Source organism: Somniosus microcephalus, chromosome 16, assembly GCF_052327205.1.
Source record: "Somniosus microcephalus isolate GS21.2 chromosome 16, FLI_Smic_1.0, whole genome shotgun sequence".
NCBI lineage: Eukaryota > Metazoa > Chordata > Chondrichthyes > Squaliformes > Somniosidae > Somniosus > Somniosus microcephalus.
In genome coordinates, this window is record NC_141002.1 from 74,310,934 (window position 1) to 74,330,926 (window position 19,993).

Sequence of the window (19,993 nt, forward strand, 5' to 3'; positions counted from 1 at the left end):
AGCCCTTGTCACCGAGAAGCCAGCCTGCTGGGTGAGCCGGGACCTCAAAGGTCAGCGACTGAAGTCTGGCGCAGGATGAATGCGTCGTGGCTGCTGCCTGGGAACTGTGCATTGACCGCCAGGATCAGCTGCCGGTGGTCACAGACCAGCTGCACATTCAAGGAGTGGAACCCCTTGCAGTTGCGGAACTCCTCAGGATTCTGTACAGGTGCCCGCAAAGCCATGTGCATGCAGTCAATGGCGCCCTGCACCATGGGGAAGTCCGCTATTGCCGCGAAGCCCTCTGCGCGCTCCTGCTGCTTCTCCGGTGTCGCAGTGAAGGAGATGTACTGCCGCCGCCTTTTAAACAGGTCATCTGTTACTTGCTGGATGCAGCTATGCACCGCAAACTGGGAGATGTTGGCAATGTCCCCAGTTGCTGCCTGAAAGGAGCCGGTCGCATAGAAATTCAGTGCTACTGTAATCTTGACAGCCACCGACAGAGAGGTCCTGCACCTTATCTGCGGCTGAAGATCTGCCTGAAGCAGGTGGCACAGCTCAGTCACCACCTCCTTTCTGAATTGCAGTCTCCTAAGACACTGCTCCTCCGACATGTTGAGGTAAGAGAACTGCTGCCTGAATACCCTGGCAGCGCAAGGCCTGGTGTGGCGACGTCTGTTGGCCCTCCTCCGTCTGGCCATTCCTGGCCCTCTCTCCCTCTGTCTCTGTGCCCTTTCCAGATGGTCGAGCAGCAGGACATTCCCCTCCAAAGCAGCCCCCATAATAATAGATAACAAGAAATTATACAGGGTGTAAACGCTCACCAGCAGCAGGGTGATGGTCTGAAGGCTGAAGGTCCTCTGGCAGCGCTGGGTCACTAGTGATATGGCTCTCAGAGTGCAACTCTGTGAAAATCTCAAAGAAGTTGTGCTCCCAAAATTGATGCTGCTTTTATACCAGTGCAGTCCCCTTTAAAGAGCACCCCCCTAAGCTCGAGAGCGACTGGGAAACGTTCCAGTAAGCTGTCCTTATTAGCGCCAGGCGGAACGAAGGGGCGCACCACTGAATTTCCAGTCCGGGGCGCCAAAAAGGCGTTGCACACTGAAATGACGTCATGATCTGCCTGCGCCCGCGAGCGGGCGCTAAGATTTAGCACCGGCGCTAAAACCCACTCAATATGGCAGGAGGCGCCCGGCCGAAAATTGGCTAACGCCCCACTTCTCGGCCTCTTTAGGTGCTAATCGCTGGCGCTACCAACCGAATTTCTCCACCAGCATCTTTAAGATTGTATTCCTTCTGAAATGCGTGAATACCTGTATTTTCATCTTGGCTTATCAGTTTACGTAGGAAGTCTTTCTTGTAACAACACTTGAGATTTTGGATAACACCCTGGTCCATGGGTTGTATGAGAGAAGTTACATTTGGTGGCAAATAAATGGTGAAAATATTTCCAGATACCAACTCGGATTCATGCGGATGGGCTCTACAATTTCAAGCAATAAAATGCATTTGCTATCTTCAGGTTTCCCTATTCTACCGAAATGTTCCCTCACAGATGGAACAAAAATATGATGGAACCAATTTGAAAAGATTTCCTTATCCATCCAAGCATTTCTTTGAGCTTTGTACTCAACAGGTAAGTGCCTCACATTCTTAAATGCACGGGGATTTTTATACTTCCCAATGATGAGAAGTTTAACCCGGTGTGATCCAGCAGCGTTCGCACATGTTAGCACGGTTACATGATCTTTATTTTTCTTGTAACCTGAAGCATTAGCCTTACTAGCCCCAGCAAGCGTTGATTCTGGCAAAAGCCTCCAAAATAAGCCAGTTTCATCGGCATTGTATAGCTGTGCTGGCGACAAATCATGTTGCTGCACAATCCGATTGAAATAATCGCAGTATTCTTCTGTGGCGTCGTGATCAGCTGATTTCTTCTCCCCGGAAATATCAAGTCGTCGTATCCCATGCCGTACCTTGAAGCACGTTAGCCATCCGTCAGAGAAAGCACACTTGTCAGTGAGCTCCATCTTTGCGTAGAAATCCTTCGCTTTTTCGATTAGCATGGGTCCGGAAATCGGAACACCCTCTGAATGCTTAAGAGAAAACCACTCATAAAGCACGGTATCCAGCTCTTCAAGCTTAGATGTCTCCGAGCTTGAATAAAACTTGAGCAGCTTATCCTTCTGCGATTTGATGTCGTAGATTGTTGACGAACCGATTTTGAATTCATTCATAATGTTGATACGCTTCTCTCCCCTTTCTAGTCGTTGGCATATATCGATTTTCTATTTTAAAGTTAACACCACCCTCTTCCTTTTGCTTGGACCAACTTTTGGGATTTCCATAATGCAATCCAATGAGTACCAGCAGCGTGGGAGACACACAGTACTGTACCCCTGTAAAATGGTGGATCAGAAGAGACTACTGGTAGCGTGGGAGAGTCAGACTCCTGATGCAGGGTTTTTGAGGTGTTCCGACTTCCGATAGCGCCAAGAGGCTGAGTAGTGGCAGTTTGGAGAACTACCCCCACTGACTAACTCGGCCACCGCGGGAGACTCGGACTCGGCATCATTGCCGGTTATTGAGGTGTTGTTTTCGGAGCGAGAATTTTGCCGGTTAATAGAGGATTCCGGATATTTAGGTGCCGTTTAAACGAGATTTTCCTGTATATGGCTGGTGGTAGGATTATCTGCAGGAACCAGACGTAATTACCGTATAAGGACTGTAAGTGGGCCCCACCATACTGTACCTGAATGATAATTGATCTAAGAGATATCATTTACCAATTTTGAAACTAGAGCTAGACTGGCCTGCACCTTTGCTGATGGGGAAGCAAGGTGGCGCTTGGAATTTCTGCCAGGTCCGCAGGGTGGGTACGGTAGCATAGTGGTTATGTAACTGGACTGGTAATCCAGAGGCCTGGACTAATGATCAGGAGACACGAGTTCCACCACGGGCAGCTGGGGAATTTTAATTCAAATAATTAAGTAAAATATGGAATCTAGTGTCAGTGATGGTCATCTGGTTCACTAATGTCCTTTAGGGAAGGAAATCTGCTGACGTTACCCGGTCTGGCCTATATGTGACTCCAGACCCCACAGTAATGTGGTTGACTCTTAACTGCCCTCTGAAATGGCCTAGCAAGTCACTCAGTTGTATTCAAGAAGGCGGCTCACCACCACCTTCTCGAGGGCAATTCGGGATGGGCAATAAATGCTGGCCTTCCCAGCGACGTCCATATCCCGTGAATGAATTTTTAAAAATCTCCGTTGTACTAGTACTGGAACAGGTGCCTGCCCCTGTTACTTAAATGACCTCATCTCCAGGATTTGGAATGAAGTCATGCCAAGGGTGGGTGGAAGCTTAACCCCACTGTACGTCCATCAGCACAGCACCGGGACCGTCATTCCTGGGCTGTAATGAAAACAAAGTTTATCCACAGCTGGATCTCTAACCCACATTATATCCAGAGCATCTTATCATAATTACTATTTAAATAGGACAAAGTAACATATATATTGCATTAAATATACTCTATACTGTGGGGTCTGGAGTCACATATAGGTCAGACCGGGTAACGACAGCAGATTTCCTTCCCTAAAGGACATTCGTGAACCAGATGACCATCACTGACACTAGATTCCATATTTTACTTAATTATTTGAATTTAAATTCCCCAGCTGCCCGTGGTGGAACTCATGTCTCCTAGACATACTCTATCTAGACTCAGAGACTAGGGTCCTCAATTTAAATAAAGGAAACTATGATGGTCTGAGGAGCGAGTTGGGTAGGATTGATTGGGGAATGGCACTCAAAGGGTTGACGGTGGATAGGCAATGGCAAACATTCAAAGACCGAATGGATGAACTACAGAATTTGTTCATCCCAGTTTGGCATAAAAATAAAACAAAAAAGGTGACCCAACTGTGGCTAACAAGGGAAATTAGGGATAGCATAAGGTCCAAGGAGAGGGCATATAAATTGGCCAGAAAAAGCAATAATCCTGAGGATTGGGAGCAGTTTAGGAGTCAACAAAGGAGGACAAAGGGATTAATTAAGAAAGGGAAAATAGAATATGAGAGTAAGCTTGCAGAGAACATAAAAACTGACTGTAAAAGCTTTTATAGATATGTGAAGAGAAAAAGATTGGTGAAGTCAAGCGTAGGTCCCTTGCAGTCAGAATCGTGGGAATTTATAATGGGGAACAAAGAAATGGCAGACCAACTAAATACATATTTTGGTTCTGTCTTCACAAAGGAGGACACAAATAACCTCCCAGAGATGCCGGGGAACATAGGGTCTGATGAAAGGGTGGAACTGAAAGAAATCAGTATTTGTAGGGAAATGGTGTTAGGAAAATTGATGGGACTGAAGGCCGATAAATCCCCAGGGCCTGATAATCTACATCCCAGGGTACTTAAGGAAGTGGCCCTAGAAATAGTAGATGCATTGCTGGTCATCTTCCAGAACTCGATAGACTCTGGAACGGTACCCATGGATTGGCGGGTAGCTAATGTTACCCCACTATTCAAAAAAGGTGGTAGAGAAAAGGCGGGGAATTATAGACCGGTAAGCTTGACATCGGTAGTGGGGAAAATGCTAGAGTCCATTATAAAAGATGTAATAGCAGAACACTTGGAAAGCAGTGACTGGATCGGACAAAGTCAACATGGATTTACAAAAGGTAAATCATGCTTGACTAATCTACTGGAATTTTTGGAGGATGTAACTGGTAAAGTAGATAAGGGAGAACCAGTGGATGTGGTGTATTTGGACTTTCAGAAGGCTTTCGATAAGGTCCCGCATAAGAGATTATCGTGCAAAATTAAGGCACATGGGATTGGGGGCAAGGTATTGACTTGGATAGAGAACTGGTTGGCGGACAGAAAGCAAGGAGTTGGAATAAACGGGTCGTTTTCCGAGTGGCAGGCAGTGACTAGTGGGGTACCGCAAGGATCGGTCCTAGGACCCCAGCTGTTCACAATATATATTAATGATCTGGACGAGGGAATTGGATGTAATATCTCCAAATTTGCAGACGACACAAAGCTGGGGGGGAGGGTATGCTGTGAGGAGGATGTCGTGAAACTCCAGCACGATTTGGACAGGTTGGGTGATTGGGCAGAAACATGGCAAATGCACTATAATGTGGATAAATGTGAGGTTATCCACTTTGGTGGCAAAAATAGGAAGGCAGATTATTATTTGAATGGTAATAGATTGGGAGAAGGGGAAGTGCAAAGAGACCTGAGTGTTCTTGTACACCAGTCGCTGAAGGTAAGCGTGCAGGTGCAGCAGGCGGTTAAGAAGGCAAATGGTATGTTGGCCTTCGTAGCAAGAGGGTTCGAGTACAAGAACAAGGATGTCTTGCTGCAGTTGTACAGGGCCTTGGTGAGACCACACCTTGAGTATTGTGTGTAGTTTTGGTCGCCTTACCTGAGGAAGGATGTTCTTGCCATGGAAGGAGTGCAGCGAAGATTCACCAGGCTGATACCTGGGATGGCAGGAATGACGTATGAGGAGAGATTGTGTCGATTGGGCTTATACTCACTGGAGTTTAGAAGATTGAGAGGGGATCTCATCGAAACCTATAAAATTCTGTCAGGCCTGGACAGACTAGATGCAGGAAGGATGTTTCTGATGGCCGGGGAGTCCAGAACCAGGGGTCATAGTCTAAGGATAAGGGGTAAGCCATTTAGGACTGAAATGAGGAGGAATTTCTTCTCCCAGAGAATGGTGAACCTGTGGAATTCTCTGCCACAGAGGGCGGTGGAGGCCAGTTCATTAAGTATATTCAAGAAAGAGTTGGATATATTTCTTAAGGCTAAAGGGATCAAGGGATATGGGGAGAAGGCAGGGACCGGGTACTGAATTTGGATGATCAGCCATGATCTCATTGAATGGCGGAGCAGGCTCGAAGGGCCGAATGGCTTACTCCTGCTCCTATCTTCTATGTATCTATGTAAAATGATGTTTAAGATATTTTGACTTGGTAAAATAATGATGTCATCCAACATCCTCTAGATGGCAGTGTTGTGCCATATAAATAGTTCTGTGATCTTAGAAAAATATTTTCCCCATATAGTAAATACAAATGAAACCAATAAAGTGGATGTAATATTTTTTTAACTGTATTCTGGGTCTTAGCTGTGTTTAAAGGACTTGAAGAAAGAGCCACACTTTGGGCTTCTGTACTGTGTCAAGGAATTGGCTGATACTTATTATGATAAAATATATTATATACAGTGTTCACTCTGACTCTAATACTGGCACAAGATATCAATTGCCATTAACTATGTTTGTTGTTTGTGAAAATAATGAAGGTTTCTGGTTTTCTCCAGGTCGACGTTACCTGGTTTTACAAGAATTGTCTTACAGACACATGTAACTGCAACCGCGGTGGGGACTGCGAATGTTTCTGTACCAGTGTTGCAGCTTATGCGCACAAGTGCTGTCAGACAGGAGTGTCAATCAATTGGAGATCACCCAGTGTTTGTCGTGAGTATCATCAGATATACAGTATTTTTAAAAAATACTTTACTTTAGATATGGCACACCAGTAATGATACACAGAGAAAATGTGCCTCAAAATGTTGCAGTATAACAGAAGACACAGTCGTCAAATATATAGCATTTCATAAGTAGAAGACAGTACTGAATTTAAAACCTATTAAATGGTTGCCTGATCGGCATCATTTTATCCAGCAGTCACCCATTTTATTGGGTTATTGCCAGCATGAGAATAATGTTGATTAGTTTGTTGTTAAAAAATATGATCCTCACCTCAATAAATAGGGTAAGGCTGATTGGAATGACAGTGATATTATACAAGTTATTTTTTGGGAGGTAATGTACTTACCTGTGTGTTTTTTTTATTCCTGGGGTTGGGAGAGTGAGTGAAGATTTCTCTTGATATGGGAGGAACAGGAGCTGCATCAATTAGAAGGGCAGGAATTCAGCCAGCATGTCCTGTAGGGAAAGCATTAGTGTGCAAAATAATGTATGGCAATCAAGTTAGTCTGCAGCAATTCTTCAGATACATTCATTTCTACTTCCAACACTTTCAATTAATTGAATTCATAAATTTATTTGTGCGCTTTATTTTTTTAAAGTCATTCATCATAAAATTCAATGTAAAATCAGTGAGTGCATGATTGGAAATTGTTGCATGGCACTTGCTTTAATTAAAGTGGACCAGAAACCTGTGCCCTTGACTTACGATATAAAGAAAGACACGGATTAATCTGGAACAGTCAGCATGGATTTGTTAAGGGAAGATCGTGTCTGACTAGCTTGATTGAATTTTTTGAGGAGGTAACAAGGAGGGTCAATGAGGGTAGTGAGTTTGATAGTCATACGGTCATAGAGTTATACAGCACAGAAAGAGGCCCTTCGGCCCATTGTGTCCGCACCGGCCATCAAGCCCTGTCTATTCGAATCCCATTTTCCAGCACTTGGTCCGTAGCCTTGTATGCTATGGCATTTCAAGTGCTCATCTAAATGCTTCTTGAATGCTGTGAGGGTTCCTGCCTCTACCACCCTTTCAGGCAGTGAGTTCCAGATTCCAACCACCCTCTGGGTGAAAAAGATTTTCCTCAAATCCCCTCTAAACCTCCTGCCCCTTACCTTGAAACTATGCCCCCTGGGTATTGACCCCTCTACTAAGGGGAAAAGTTCCTTTCTATCTACCCTATCTATGCCCCTCATAATTTTGTACACCTCAATCAGGTCCCCCCTCAGCCTTCTCTGCTCTAAGGAAAACAACCCCAGCCTGTGCAGTTTCTCTTCATAGCTGAAGTGCTCCAGCCCAGGTAACATCCAGGTGAATCTCCTCTGCACCCTCTCCAATACAATCACATCCTTCCTTTAGTGTAGCAACCAGAACTGCACACAGTTTTCCAGCTGTGGCCTAACTAGCGTTTTGTACAGCTCCATCATAACCTCCCTGCTCTTATATTCTATGCCTCAGCTAATGAAGGCAAGTATCCCATATGCCTTTTTAACCACCTTATCTACTTGTCCTGCTGCCTTCAGGGATCTATGTACATGCACACCAAGGTCCCTCTGATCCTCTGTCCTTCCTAGGGTCCTACCATTCATTGTATATTCCCTTGCCTTGTTAGTCCTCCCAAAATGCATCACCTCACACTTTTCAGGGTTAAATTCCATTTGCCACTGTTCTACCCATCTAACCAACCCGTCTATATCATCCTGTAGCCTGAGGCTTCCCTCCTCGCTATTTACCACTCCACCAATTTTCGTGTCATCTGCGAACTTACTAATCATACCTCCTACATTCATATCTAAATCATTAATGTACACTACAAACAGCAAAGGACCCAGCACCGATCCCTGTGGTACACCACTGGACACAGGCTTCCAGTCACAAAAACAACCTTCGACCATCACCCTCTGCCTCCTGCCACTAAGCCAAATTGCCCTGGATCCCATGGGCTCTTACCTTCTTGACCAGTCTCCCATGCGGGTCTTTATCAAAAGCCTTACTGAAGTCCATGTAGACTACATCAACTGCACTACCCTCATCCACACACCTAGTCACCCCCTTGAAAAATTCAATCAAATTGGTTAGACATGATCTCCCCCTGACAAAGCCATGCTGACTATCCTTGATTAATCCTTGCCTCTCCAAGTGGAGACTAATTCTGTCACTCAGAATTTTTTCCAATAATTTCCCTACCACTGATGTTAGGCTCACTGGCCTGTAATTCCCTGGTTTATCCCTACTACCCTTCTTCAATAATGGCACTACATTAGCTATTCTCCAGTCCTCTGGCACTTCCCTGTGGCCAGAGAGGTTCTGAAAATTTGTGTCAGAGCCCCTGCAATCTCCTCCCTTGCCTCACACAGCAGCCTGGGATACATCTCCTCAGGGCCTGGGGATTTATCCACTTTTAAGCCCGCTAAAACTGCTAGTACCTCCTCCCTCTCAATACTAATTTGTTCAAGTATATCACATGTAGTCTATATGAATTTTAGCAAGGCATTTGATAAGGTCCCGCATGGCAGACTGGTCACGAAAGTAAAAGCCCATGGAATCCAAGGCAAAAGGGCAAGTTGGATCCAAACTTGGCTCAGGAAAATTGAAGCAGGAACCAAAGGGTAATGGTCGAAGGGTTTTTTTGTGACTGGAAGACTGTTTCCAGTGGGGTTCCGCAGGGCTCCATACTGGGTCCTTTGTTTTTTGTGGTATATATCAATGATTTGGACTTGAATGTAGGAAGTATGAATAAAAAGTTTGCAGATGATGCAAAAATTGGCCGTGTGGTTGATAATGAAGAAGAAAGCTGCAGACTGCTGTTCCCACTAGTTAATGGTACAAGGACTAGGAGACACAGATTTAAGGTTTTGGGCAAGAGATACAGGGGGGATGTGAGGAAAAACTTTTTTACGCAGCGAGTGGTGAAGACCTGGAACTCGCTGCCGACGGAAGTGGTGGAAGCAGAAACACTCAGGCCTAGAAATTCAGTTAAGGCCCGCCAGCAGGCTAACACCCAAAAGTTAGCGCTGCGCGCGGAGCCACTTGCGCCCGCCGGAAATTCAGTTTCAGCGCCCCAACTCGAAGGCGGCCGCTATTCAAGGGTTTTGGCGCCCCCGCTTGGGGCGCTGAAACTGAATATCGGCGCGCTAGGTGCCGCAGCGCCACCCGCTGCGGAGCGGCAGGCTGCGGTACTGCAGGCCTCCTCCTTCTCTTAAGGGGGAGGTGCCTGCAACAGCGAGATCGCCGCTGGATTGTGCCGGCAAATGAGCCCGGCACCACGGAGAAGTGCCGGGCTCGCGGAAAGCAGCCGGCAATGCCGCGGGGGGGGGCGGTGGAGGAGGCCGGGGAAGGAGGTGCGGGCAGGCGGCCGCCGAAAAAGCGGCAGGCCACACCTCCACCTTAAAGCGCCCCAGTAGCGCAGCAGTACGGCCCCGTTTTTCCAGCGCTGTTTGCGGCCGCTGCAGAAGAGGCGGCCGCAACTAAATATGGGGTTTGGGCCGGAAGCGGGGCGGAACCGGGGCACTGCGCACACCGATGACGTCATCGGTGTCGGCGCTACCGGCTACCGCCGCCATTACCGCAGCGCTGAATATCAGCGCACCCTCTTACACTGGCGCAGAAACCCTATTTGGGCGGTAACTGGGCGCAAAGCCCACTGAATTTCTAGGCCTCAATGTTTTCAAGGGGAGACTGGATAGGCACTTGAGGGAAATAAACTTGCAGGGCTACGGGGATAGAGCAGGGGAATGTGACTGACTGGATTGCTCTACAGAGAGCCGGCACAGACTCGATGGGCCGAGTGGCGGCCTCCTGTGCTGTTATGACTCTATGGGGGAAAAATTGGGTCTTGTAGCGCCCCCAAAAAATTAGTGCCCCCTCGGCCGAAATTCATCGGTATCGCCCCAAGAGGTAAGCGAGGTGCTACTGGAAGCACCCCGCCTCCTTCTTGGGGCGCTGCGAGTGAATATCATGGCACATCGTGCCGCGGTACTGCAGACCTTCCTCCCCTTCTTAAAGGGAAGGGACCTTGCGCAGCGCGACCCGGGGCCCAGCTGGGCCACCAGGGATCGGAGTGCCGGCAAAAGAGCCCGGCACTCAAGAGAAGTGCCGGGCTCACGGAGCGCAGCCGGCACTCCGCGCGGGGGCTTCAGAGGAGGCCAGGGACGGCAGAGGGGGCAGGTGCTAACAGGCGGCCAGCAACAAAAATGGCCGCTTGGCACCTTCCCTTTAATTAGCGCTGCCCCGGCCGCAGGTAGGCCCCCCTGACCCCGTTGCACATAGCATCCGGCGGTAAGTCAGGGGGTGCTACCGAAGATTGTGGCCGGGGCGCGAGCAGGGCGCTGCACACGGTGATGACGTCATTGCCGGCAGCGCAGTGCTGCGGGGCGCTAATGGCTACCACCGCCGCTAACCTCCCGCTGAATTTCACAGGAGGCGATGGTGGCGGCCCGCCCGGGCGCTTGTTGCGTTGTGCAGGGCGCTAACGGGAGGCGGAAAGCAACCGAATTTTTAGGCCTATGACTTTATGACTGCAGGAAGATATCAATGGACTGATCAGGTGGGCAGAACAGTGGCAAATGGAATTCAATCTGGAGAAGTGTGAGGTAATGCATTTGGAGAGGGCTAACAAAACAAGGGAATACACAATAAATGGCAGGACACTGAGAAGTGAGGAGGATCTGAAGGACCTTGGAGTGCATGTCCACAGATCCCTGAAGGTAGCAGGACAGGTAGATTAGGTGGTTAAGAAGACTTATGGGATGCTTGCCTTTATTAGCCGAGGCATAAAATACCAGAGTAGGGAGGTTATGCTTGAACTGTATAAAACACTAGTTAGGCCGCAGCTAGAATACTGCGTGCAGTTCTGGTCACCACATTACAGGAAGGATGTGACTGAACTAGAGAGGGTGCAGAGGAGATTTACGAGGATGTTGCCTGGGCTGGGGAATTTTAGCTATGAGGAAAGATTGGATAGGCTGGGGTTGTTTTCTTTGGAACAGAGGAGGCTGAGGGAAGACTTGATTGAGGTGTATAAAATTGAGAGGCCTAGATAGAGTGGATAGGAAGGACCTTTGGCCTAGATTTTCAGTATAGACAGTTTTGGGGCGCTAACCTTAGCGCCCGCCCGAAGTTAGCGCCCGCCCCAAAGTAGCGCCCCGTTGCCGGAAATTCAGTGGCTTCGCCCTAAGAGGTTGGTGGAGCGCTAAAAGAGGCGTTCCACTACTATCTTTAGGCGCTAAGCCGGCGGTGCAGAGCGCAACACCCGAGCTCGGGCGCAGCGCACGGCAGACACTCTGGTGCCAGTGAGCTCTTAAAGGGGAAGGGTGCATGTGTTTGTTTCAAAGGCAGAGTCTGGGGGGGGGAAAACAGGATGATGATGATGATGATGAGGAGGAGGAGGAGGGGGAGGAGGAGGAGGAGGAGGAGGAGGAGGACATAAATACACCATTCAGAACACACTGGTTCCTTCCATTATAGTGCAGGAGGAGGGCCCTTTAATTTGCGCTCCCCAGGGTGTGTTGCGTTCCATTTTACAAACGCACTGGACGCCAGCCGCACAATCGGGCGGTCCGACTGAAGTTTGTATTCGGGGCGGCCAAAGGGCGTTGCACGAGGATGTGACGTCATTTTCTGCGCGCGCATCCGGGCGGCCGCTAAACTTTGCGCCGGCGCTAACGGGCAACTTAATTTGGGGCGGGGCGCAAACTGCGCTGCGCCCGGGCGCTACACGCATAGCGCCCGAAAATCACTTCTCTTAAGGCGCTAACTGCTGGCGCAAGCAACTGAAAATCTAGCCCTATTTCTCTTAGCAGAGGGGTCGATAACCAGGGGGCATAGATTGAAAGTAAATGGTAGGAGGTTTAGAGGGGAGTTGAGGAAAAATGTTTTCACCCAGAGGGTGGTGGGGGTGTGGAACTCACTGCCTGAAAGGGTGGTAGAGGCAGAAACCCTCATCACATTTAAAAAGTACTTAGATATGCACTTAAAGTGCTGTAGCCTACAAGGCTACGGACAAAGTACTGGAAAGTGGGACTCGGACAAGATGGGCCGAATGGCCTCCTTCTGTGCTGTAAATTTCTATGATTCTATGAAAGCTACTGTAAATAGATTGGAGTAATATTAATCTTTAATAGAATTCATATTTAAAATAGGACATGTTGATCTTTAACTTAAACACAAAAACAAAAGAGACAGGTTGATTTAAAGAGAAATAAACATTTAACTGCAGCATTTATGTTTTGATTTTTTTTTTACTTACTATTCATTCTTGACATCTTTCAGCTTTTGACTGTGAATATTACAATCGAGGTATGTACTGTTTTATGCTTCTATTTAAATACAATTAGGAACTTTATTTTTCAAATTTCAGTGAAAAGTATAAATTTATTTGCTGTTACATGCATGTATATTTGTGTGAGTGTGTTATCAGAAGTCTTGCATATAGCAGCCACTTCCAGTAAGTGTCACACTTGGTTCCTGTGACATTCTTCCCTCGACACTACTCGGTGTCTCTTTTTGCCTCTGTGTAACATCTTGGGAGGTTTTACTATGCTAAAGGCACTATATAAATGCAAGTTGTTGTTACTCCCTGTTCCTTGTTTCCTTCACTTTGTCATTGGTGCCATTCTTTAGGCACTACACTCTGGAATTTCCTTTGTGGATTCTACATTGCTGCTTCCCTGTTTTCAGTAGCCTCCTTAAAACCCATCTCTGCCTGCCCCTCAGCTCTTCCAACCCTCTCCATTTTTACTTTCACTCCTTGGTGCATACTGCTTTTCCTCCTCAATGTAAAACACTTTGAGTTGTCTTACTCTAAATGAGGAACACTGGAGAAATGCAAGGGATTTGCAGCATCTCTACTGCTGCCTGGCTGAAATGAGCTAATTCAGCACAGACTGGGAATCCTGGGCTTTCCTGGGTTGTGTGACTCAGTTACTCCTTTGAGTAAACTCACTGAGCCACTTTGGGGCCCATCATTTAAACTTTAAACTGTTGGGAGTAGAGTCAGACAGGCTCTGATTTTCCCCTCTGCACGCCATCCAGACAATTAATGCTTTTCGGCTAGGCGTTACCAACAAAAATGTATCTCATTGTGTCCATTTTGATCAGTAAATAACCTTTTAAGCTATATTAAATGTCAATTCTCAATAATATGGTACTAAACTTAACACAGTACTTGCCTCTTAAGTGTTTAAGCTCCGTCTTTACCTTCTAGCAGAACTATCAGTGGTGTGCTAATGGGCTTGACATGGATTCTTCTTTTTCTGCTCACTGTTCACCATCCCCTGCTAATGGCCCCGACCCGTTTTCCTGGGCCAGGGTTCATTATGATCCCTGCCAGCAAGCAGGAGCCCATTCTGCAAACATGCAAAATTCTGCTGGTGCCTTTTACTCAACGGGTGAGAGATTGGGGCGAAATGCAGGTTGGGGAGGTCACTGAATAGGCCTTCTCTCGCTCTACAGAGAGTTTGGGGCCTTCCGGCCACTATCCTACGGACCATTGCCAGGCTTCTCCTGGCACTCCTGGCGAGTGGCGACGTAAAGGGGCAAATAGGCAGGAAATAGGCTGGCAGCCTGGCCGCCCCTCCTCGCATGCATTTGCATGCAGTTATCGGCGAAGGCGCGGCAAGTAGCGGTTCCAGCAGGGGAGACAAATTAAGGTTGGGCGGGGAGGCGGTGGTAGTCCAGTTTCCCCCCACTTTTTCCCCATTATGCTCCTTCGTTTGGGGTGGGATAGCAGAGAAAAAATTACCTTCTTATGTTATGAATCCATTATTTTCTTACATGTAGTTGTCTCCAACAAGGTAGTGACGTAAAATCACAAATTACTCTTTAATATTTCAGACCTTGGAGACGGACCATATATGTTCATTAACTACTTGTGCAATGACACTGTTATTGCAAACAACAAGATCACTGGGGATATTGTACCTTTGCCAATAAACAGCGCTGGACAGAATATTTTAATGAATTTCATGATTACACCTGGACTATACAAGGCAAAACAATCAAGTGAGTATTTTTCTAATTTAATTTGGAAAAAGTACAATGGATGATCATGATCATAGTATTTTTCATCTTTGCTGTAAAAACATATGCATGTTTACAAAGGCTATATAATATGTAGCATATGTATCCATAGAAACATTGGGCTAGGTAGAGTGGGACTTGCCATTTCCAGTCTCTATAAAGAAACGTTTAGAAACCTGCACTTCATATCCATAGTATGCATCAATGGCCAAGGTTCACCCATGTTCTTCCTCCATTGAGGGACTAGATAGTGTTGTCCCTCTGCCCTCTTTTGGCCTGTTAGCAATAGCTTTAAGACTTGTGGGAAAGTCACTCGCACAGGATATCCCACTCACTTAGAGTCCGACCCTTTTGCATGATCAGAGATGAGCTTTAAATATTTAGGTAACCTAAACTTTTAGGTCAGAGCAAATATAAATATATATCACTCCTGGTTGGATCAACCCAAATGAGATGAACATACTACTCCGCCTCCTCAACCTGTTCCAAATCCCAAGTGTCACCTTGGGCCAGTGCTATTAGCCTCACCTCAGAAGATTGTGAGTGAATAATCTAGACTGACACTTCAGTACAGTACTTCGGGACTGTCAGAAATACCATCTTTCCGATGAGATGGTAAACCATGACCTGATATGAATGTTCAGCAGGGTGTAAAATATCCCACGGCACTTGAGAGTTCTCCTGGTGTCCTGGTCAACATTTTTATCCCTCAACTAACACTACCAAAAACAAATTAGCTAGTCATTAATCATTTCCTATTTGTGGGGCCTTGTTGTGCGCACATTTGCTTACAAAACAAGTGACATACTTCAAAAGTAGTTAATTGGCTGTGAGATGCTTTATGACATCCTCAGACTGGGAAGGGCATTATATAAATGCAAGTTCTTTCTTTCATACCTGCAGTATTCTGACCAGCAGTTTTGAGACCTTGACAGGTGTATCTCAACCACAAATACATCTCAGTCACATGCATCTCCCCAGACTTAATGGAGGATGCAGCCTCCCGCACCTCAGTAATCGCTACTAAGCAACCTAAATTATGGGGGATGCGGAGGGGGGGGGGGGGGGGTGTGGGGAAGAGGGAAGAAATTCCTTGGAGGAACTGTGATATGGAACATGATTTCTCCATTAAATCCATGACGGGTATGGAAACTGATACCTTCCACCTTGCCTCCCTTCTCAACCTATCTTTCATAGGATGCTGTAAGAGACCAGAAGGTGTCCTTCAAGCACCCATTGTTGCACTAATACTATCAATCTCTTCGTTGAAGATGCCATTAGATCTACCAGCCATCTCCCCAATCGGATGCAATGGACAGCTCTCAGCTGTTTTACCCTTATTACTGCATCGACAGACTAGGCTAACTTATTCATATGGACAAGATCTTGTTCTTCAAACAACAAGCAGACAATATTCACTTCACCATATGGACTTATTCCAATTTATCCAAATTAAGCACTTCACTCGGACCCAGGAATGCTCCACAAACTTCAGTGAATGTCAACTCTACACCTCCTTAATCCCAAAGACTCCTATAAACATACTCATGCCCTGTACATAGTAATCCATATTAGCAGACTATACAAAAAGCCTGAAAGGAGCGTGCGAATTAGGCCACTGTTTCTTGCCAGATACATAGGATTGCATAGAACCTACAACACAGAAACAGGCCATTCAGCCTCCATCGACGTCCAGCCAACCCACACTATTTTCCCTTGATTGACCTTGTTAAGCCCACCCAGCGGGCTTAGCAGACCAATTAAAGGAAAGCCGGTTATAGGTGACGTCAGCGAGTGACGTTTCATCTGTCAAGAGCTTTTGACAGTTGAATTGTCATCATTTGATGGCTCTGTGAAGCTGTCAAACACTGACAATCTGTCTTCTAAGTTGAGTCTTTACTGAAGACTCAATTAGAAAGCCTTCCTGAGCAGAAAGCAGAAGGCTGCTGCACTTAAGAATGAAGCGGCCATTCTGCTTTCTGTGCCGGTGAGATGAGGCAGCTCCGCAGTCTAAAGGGATGAAGCCTGGAGGAAGAAGCAAAGGTAAGTAATCTTATTAAAACACTTTAGAGTCACCTCACACACTCACCTCTCCACACTTGCACTCATCACTCACCTGCACAGCGCAATTTTCGGCCCCTCCAACCCCCGCAGACCCACGGCTCGCCTCACTGACCCTGGCGAGGTTCGGAGCCATCAGGAAGCCCACACTTTCGGGCTCAAAATAGGGATTATCCAAAAAACTGCCTGTTAACTACCTGTTAACAGGCAGTTAATTGGCACTAATCCCCTTCCCGCCTTGAAGACGGGACCCGGCGCGGGTCGGGTACCCACCTCCTGGGAAGATGGCACGGAGGCGGGTTGGGGGGCGGGATGGGTAAAAGATTTAACCGGCAGTTGAATGTCATAAAGTGGAGTTTTGCACATTAATGAAAGCACTTGAACACAGACCTCTGCTCGTCTGACCAGAGAGTGATATGGAGTCAGCAGTATAAAATAAAAAAATAAAAATAATAACTTACTGCCAGCTGTGCACCACCCTTAATTAGTGCCTGCAGTACAAGAGCTCAGGGAAGTGTTCTCCATATATAGAATTCCTCTTTCTCATTCGGTGTAAGATTCTTAAGCTGCCAATCTCCTTCTCAAAGCCTTGTCCAGTGCTTGAAAAGAAGCAAAGTGGATAACAAAGAGTAATTTAGAGATCAAAGGAAGCGGTGAGGTTTTTTCCCCCAAACTTTCTGTGATCCTGAAAATTGGAACTTTTGAAGTTGGAGCAATTCTCTAGATTGTCAATGTAACTTGAAAAGATTTGTTTACAATCTGAAAGAAAATACAGTTTCTCCGCAATTAGATTCAAATGGGTGCCTTTATAGCATAACACCCCTTTTACCTGCAAACATCCCTCTCCATAAGAACTGTGAACTAAACTTCACTCATCGTAGATGTAATGGTAACTTTTTTGTTTCAACCCCTTATCTCCTGACTTCTCTTGGAAGCAGTGGCTTATGCTGTGGTGTGATACCATATGTGACAGCAGTCCTTTGGTAGCTCATCCAAGTGACTGCACTTCATGTCATAAGTGTTGGCAGGCTTTATGGCTGAGTGCATCACGGTTGAGTTTGATCAAGTCCTCACCTGACATGTAAATGCGTGCACTTTCCAGCTATGGCCACTGGATAGTGACCAGTAGCAGCTGCTTTTCTCCCTCACTAAATGAAGAAAGCTGAGGTAAGTTGTAGTACACACAAGCTCAATGCAGACAAAGGGCAGAAAATCCTTTGCAGGCAACGCGCGTCCAACCGGCAGGACCAAGGGTGGCCTGAAATTGGGCTTCAGTCCTCATTTAAATTTTATCTGTGAGCTGCTAATGCTTGTCGTGCCTCCAGAGGCAGCGAACTCATTGGAGAGGCCAAATATTGGGCTTCTTACCTCACTGGGGGGTTGGGGGGGGGGGTGGTGTTGGAGTGGGCAATGGGGAGGAGAGTTTGGCAGCAGCTGAAGAATTCTGAGCTGTGCAGTGCCAGCAAATTTTACAGAGGGGTCCTTCAGCAGGCATTGCACCCCCAAAAAGCAAGCTAATTAGGGACCTACTGCCTGTTTTAAGCGGCCATCTGGAATGCCTGCAAAGCTGCCTACACCAATATGGTGGCACGTGTAATACAGGCACTAGTTGGGCTCGGGATGTTGCACCCTGAAATTGGTCCTTTATGTCCCTGTCTTCCACCTGGAAAACGGGCACAACAAGGACTAATTTCTACCCTAAAAAATAGTGAAACCTGTGTCCTCTTGGTCTGTACAGACATGACACACTATGTGGTCCAACCTAGTTTAGTTACATCATGGCTACCATCTCGTACTCAACACAAGGGAGATGGTTCATAAGTTTAAATAGATTCCTTTTTCATTTTTGTGGAAGAGAGACTACTTGTAGGTTCATGGTATCTGGGAAATGACAGGGTTGGGAATCTACCGATGAGAGAAATTGCTTTAATTTTTACATTTCTAGTTTTACATTTCTTTACAATTGCGCCCCATGTTAAAAATCTTACATCACGCTGGAAGGTTTCAATAGTAATGTTTCTGTGGCCTTTCATTTACTCTGTCAATGCACACAAGAAACTTTTCAGTTAGAAAATGAATAGAGCAATTATAAATAAGTTAATGTAGGAAGTCACACAACACCAGGTTATAGTCCAATGTAAGAAGTCACACAACACCAGGTTATTGTCCAACAGTTTTATTTGAAATCACAAGCTTTCGGAGCGCTGCTCCTTCGTCAGGTGAAGTGAAGAGAAGCATACGGGCACAGCATATATAGTCAGAGAAAACTGCCAAACGATTACAGGTAATCTTTCTAACTGCCCTTTATCACACCTCGGCAGAGAGATAATCCAGCAAAGTTTTTTGTTTTTTTTCTGTTTTTCATACAGACCCCAGCATCTGCAACATTTGACCCCTTGTGACCCCACCTCATTGTTCTTTGATGTAATGTTTTCCTGACTGACCTGTTTGGACACCATTCACACCTTTGATTGCTGTGATTATCTCTCTGCCGAGGTGTGATAAAGGGCAGTTAGAAAGATTACCTGTAATCATCTGGCAGTTTTCTCTGACTATATATGCTGTGCCTGTATGCTTCTCTTCACTTCACCTGATGAAGGAGCAGTGCTCCGAAAGCTTGTGATTTCAAATAAAGCTGTTGGACTATAACCTGGTGTTGTGTGACTTCCTACATTTGTCCACCCCAGTCCAACACCGGCATCTCCACATCATAAATAAGTTAGTTATTCTATGTTCAAACAGTAGAGCAAATGAAGGAATTGAATTAAAAAGTAACTCAAGGCAAACAGTAATTTCATTAAAATGTTTTAAATTCTAAAATAATAGTGTCATGGCATATTTATTGGATATGCACTTGATTGGTATATGCAACAATAAAACCAAATAAGAGAGTCAAAATAGAAAAGATTTTCTTGTATTCATTTCTGGATCTGAGTCATAAATTTGATTTCTGTAATGTAATCCTGACGAATACTAAAAGCAGAAACAAGAAGGAAATGATTTCAACTGAGATCAGTGTGATATATTACTGTCATAATAAAGTTTAGTGAGATGCTTATAGAGATCCCCAGGACCATCCTTGAAAGTTTATTTGGCAGTGTTCATAATTTATCTATGTCGGGTGGTGCACATAGAATGAGAAATAGAAAAGCTTTATTGAGTCAGAGAGTTTATGTAATGGTTTATTGCATTCAATGATTCAAATAAGATGAAACAGTTTTGAAGGGTTTCCTATTATAATCAACAAGGGTAGTTTTAATATTCATTTGAACCAAACAAATCTTTGTGGTAAACCTACTAAACATGTTACATCTTGTGCGTTGATCAGCGTGTGTCCTACTCTGGAATAAGACACAACAGAACATTCATTATAATAACTTTTGGGGAAGAATTCCTTTGTGCCCTTGGTGTAGCCTATGC

At 45.9% G+C, this 19,993-nt stretch overlaps 1 protein-coding gene across 1 annotated transcript in view; it reads left to right on the top strand.

The window, feature by feature from the left end:
* The window catches only part of otogl (otogelin-like), a 237,127-nt gene that overhangs the window by 98,023 nt on the left and 119,111 nt on the right, over positions 1 to 19,993 (top strand). Inside the window, exons 26-28 of the mRNA XM_086009727.1 lie at positions 6,324 to 6,480; positions 12,764 to 12,790; positions 14,327 to 14,494. Coding sequence (XP_085865853.1) covers positions 6,324 to 6,480; positions 12,764 to 12,790; positions 14,327 to 14,494 — 352 coding nt within the window. The remainder of the gene's footprint in view (positions 1 to 6,323; positions 6,481 to 12,763; positions 12,791 to 14,326; positions 14,495 to 19,993) is intronic.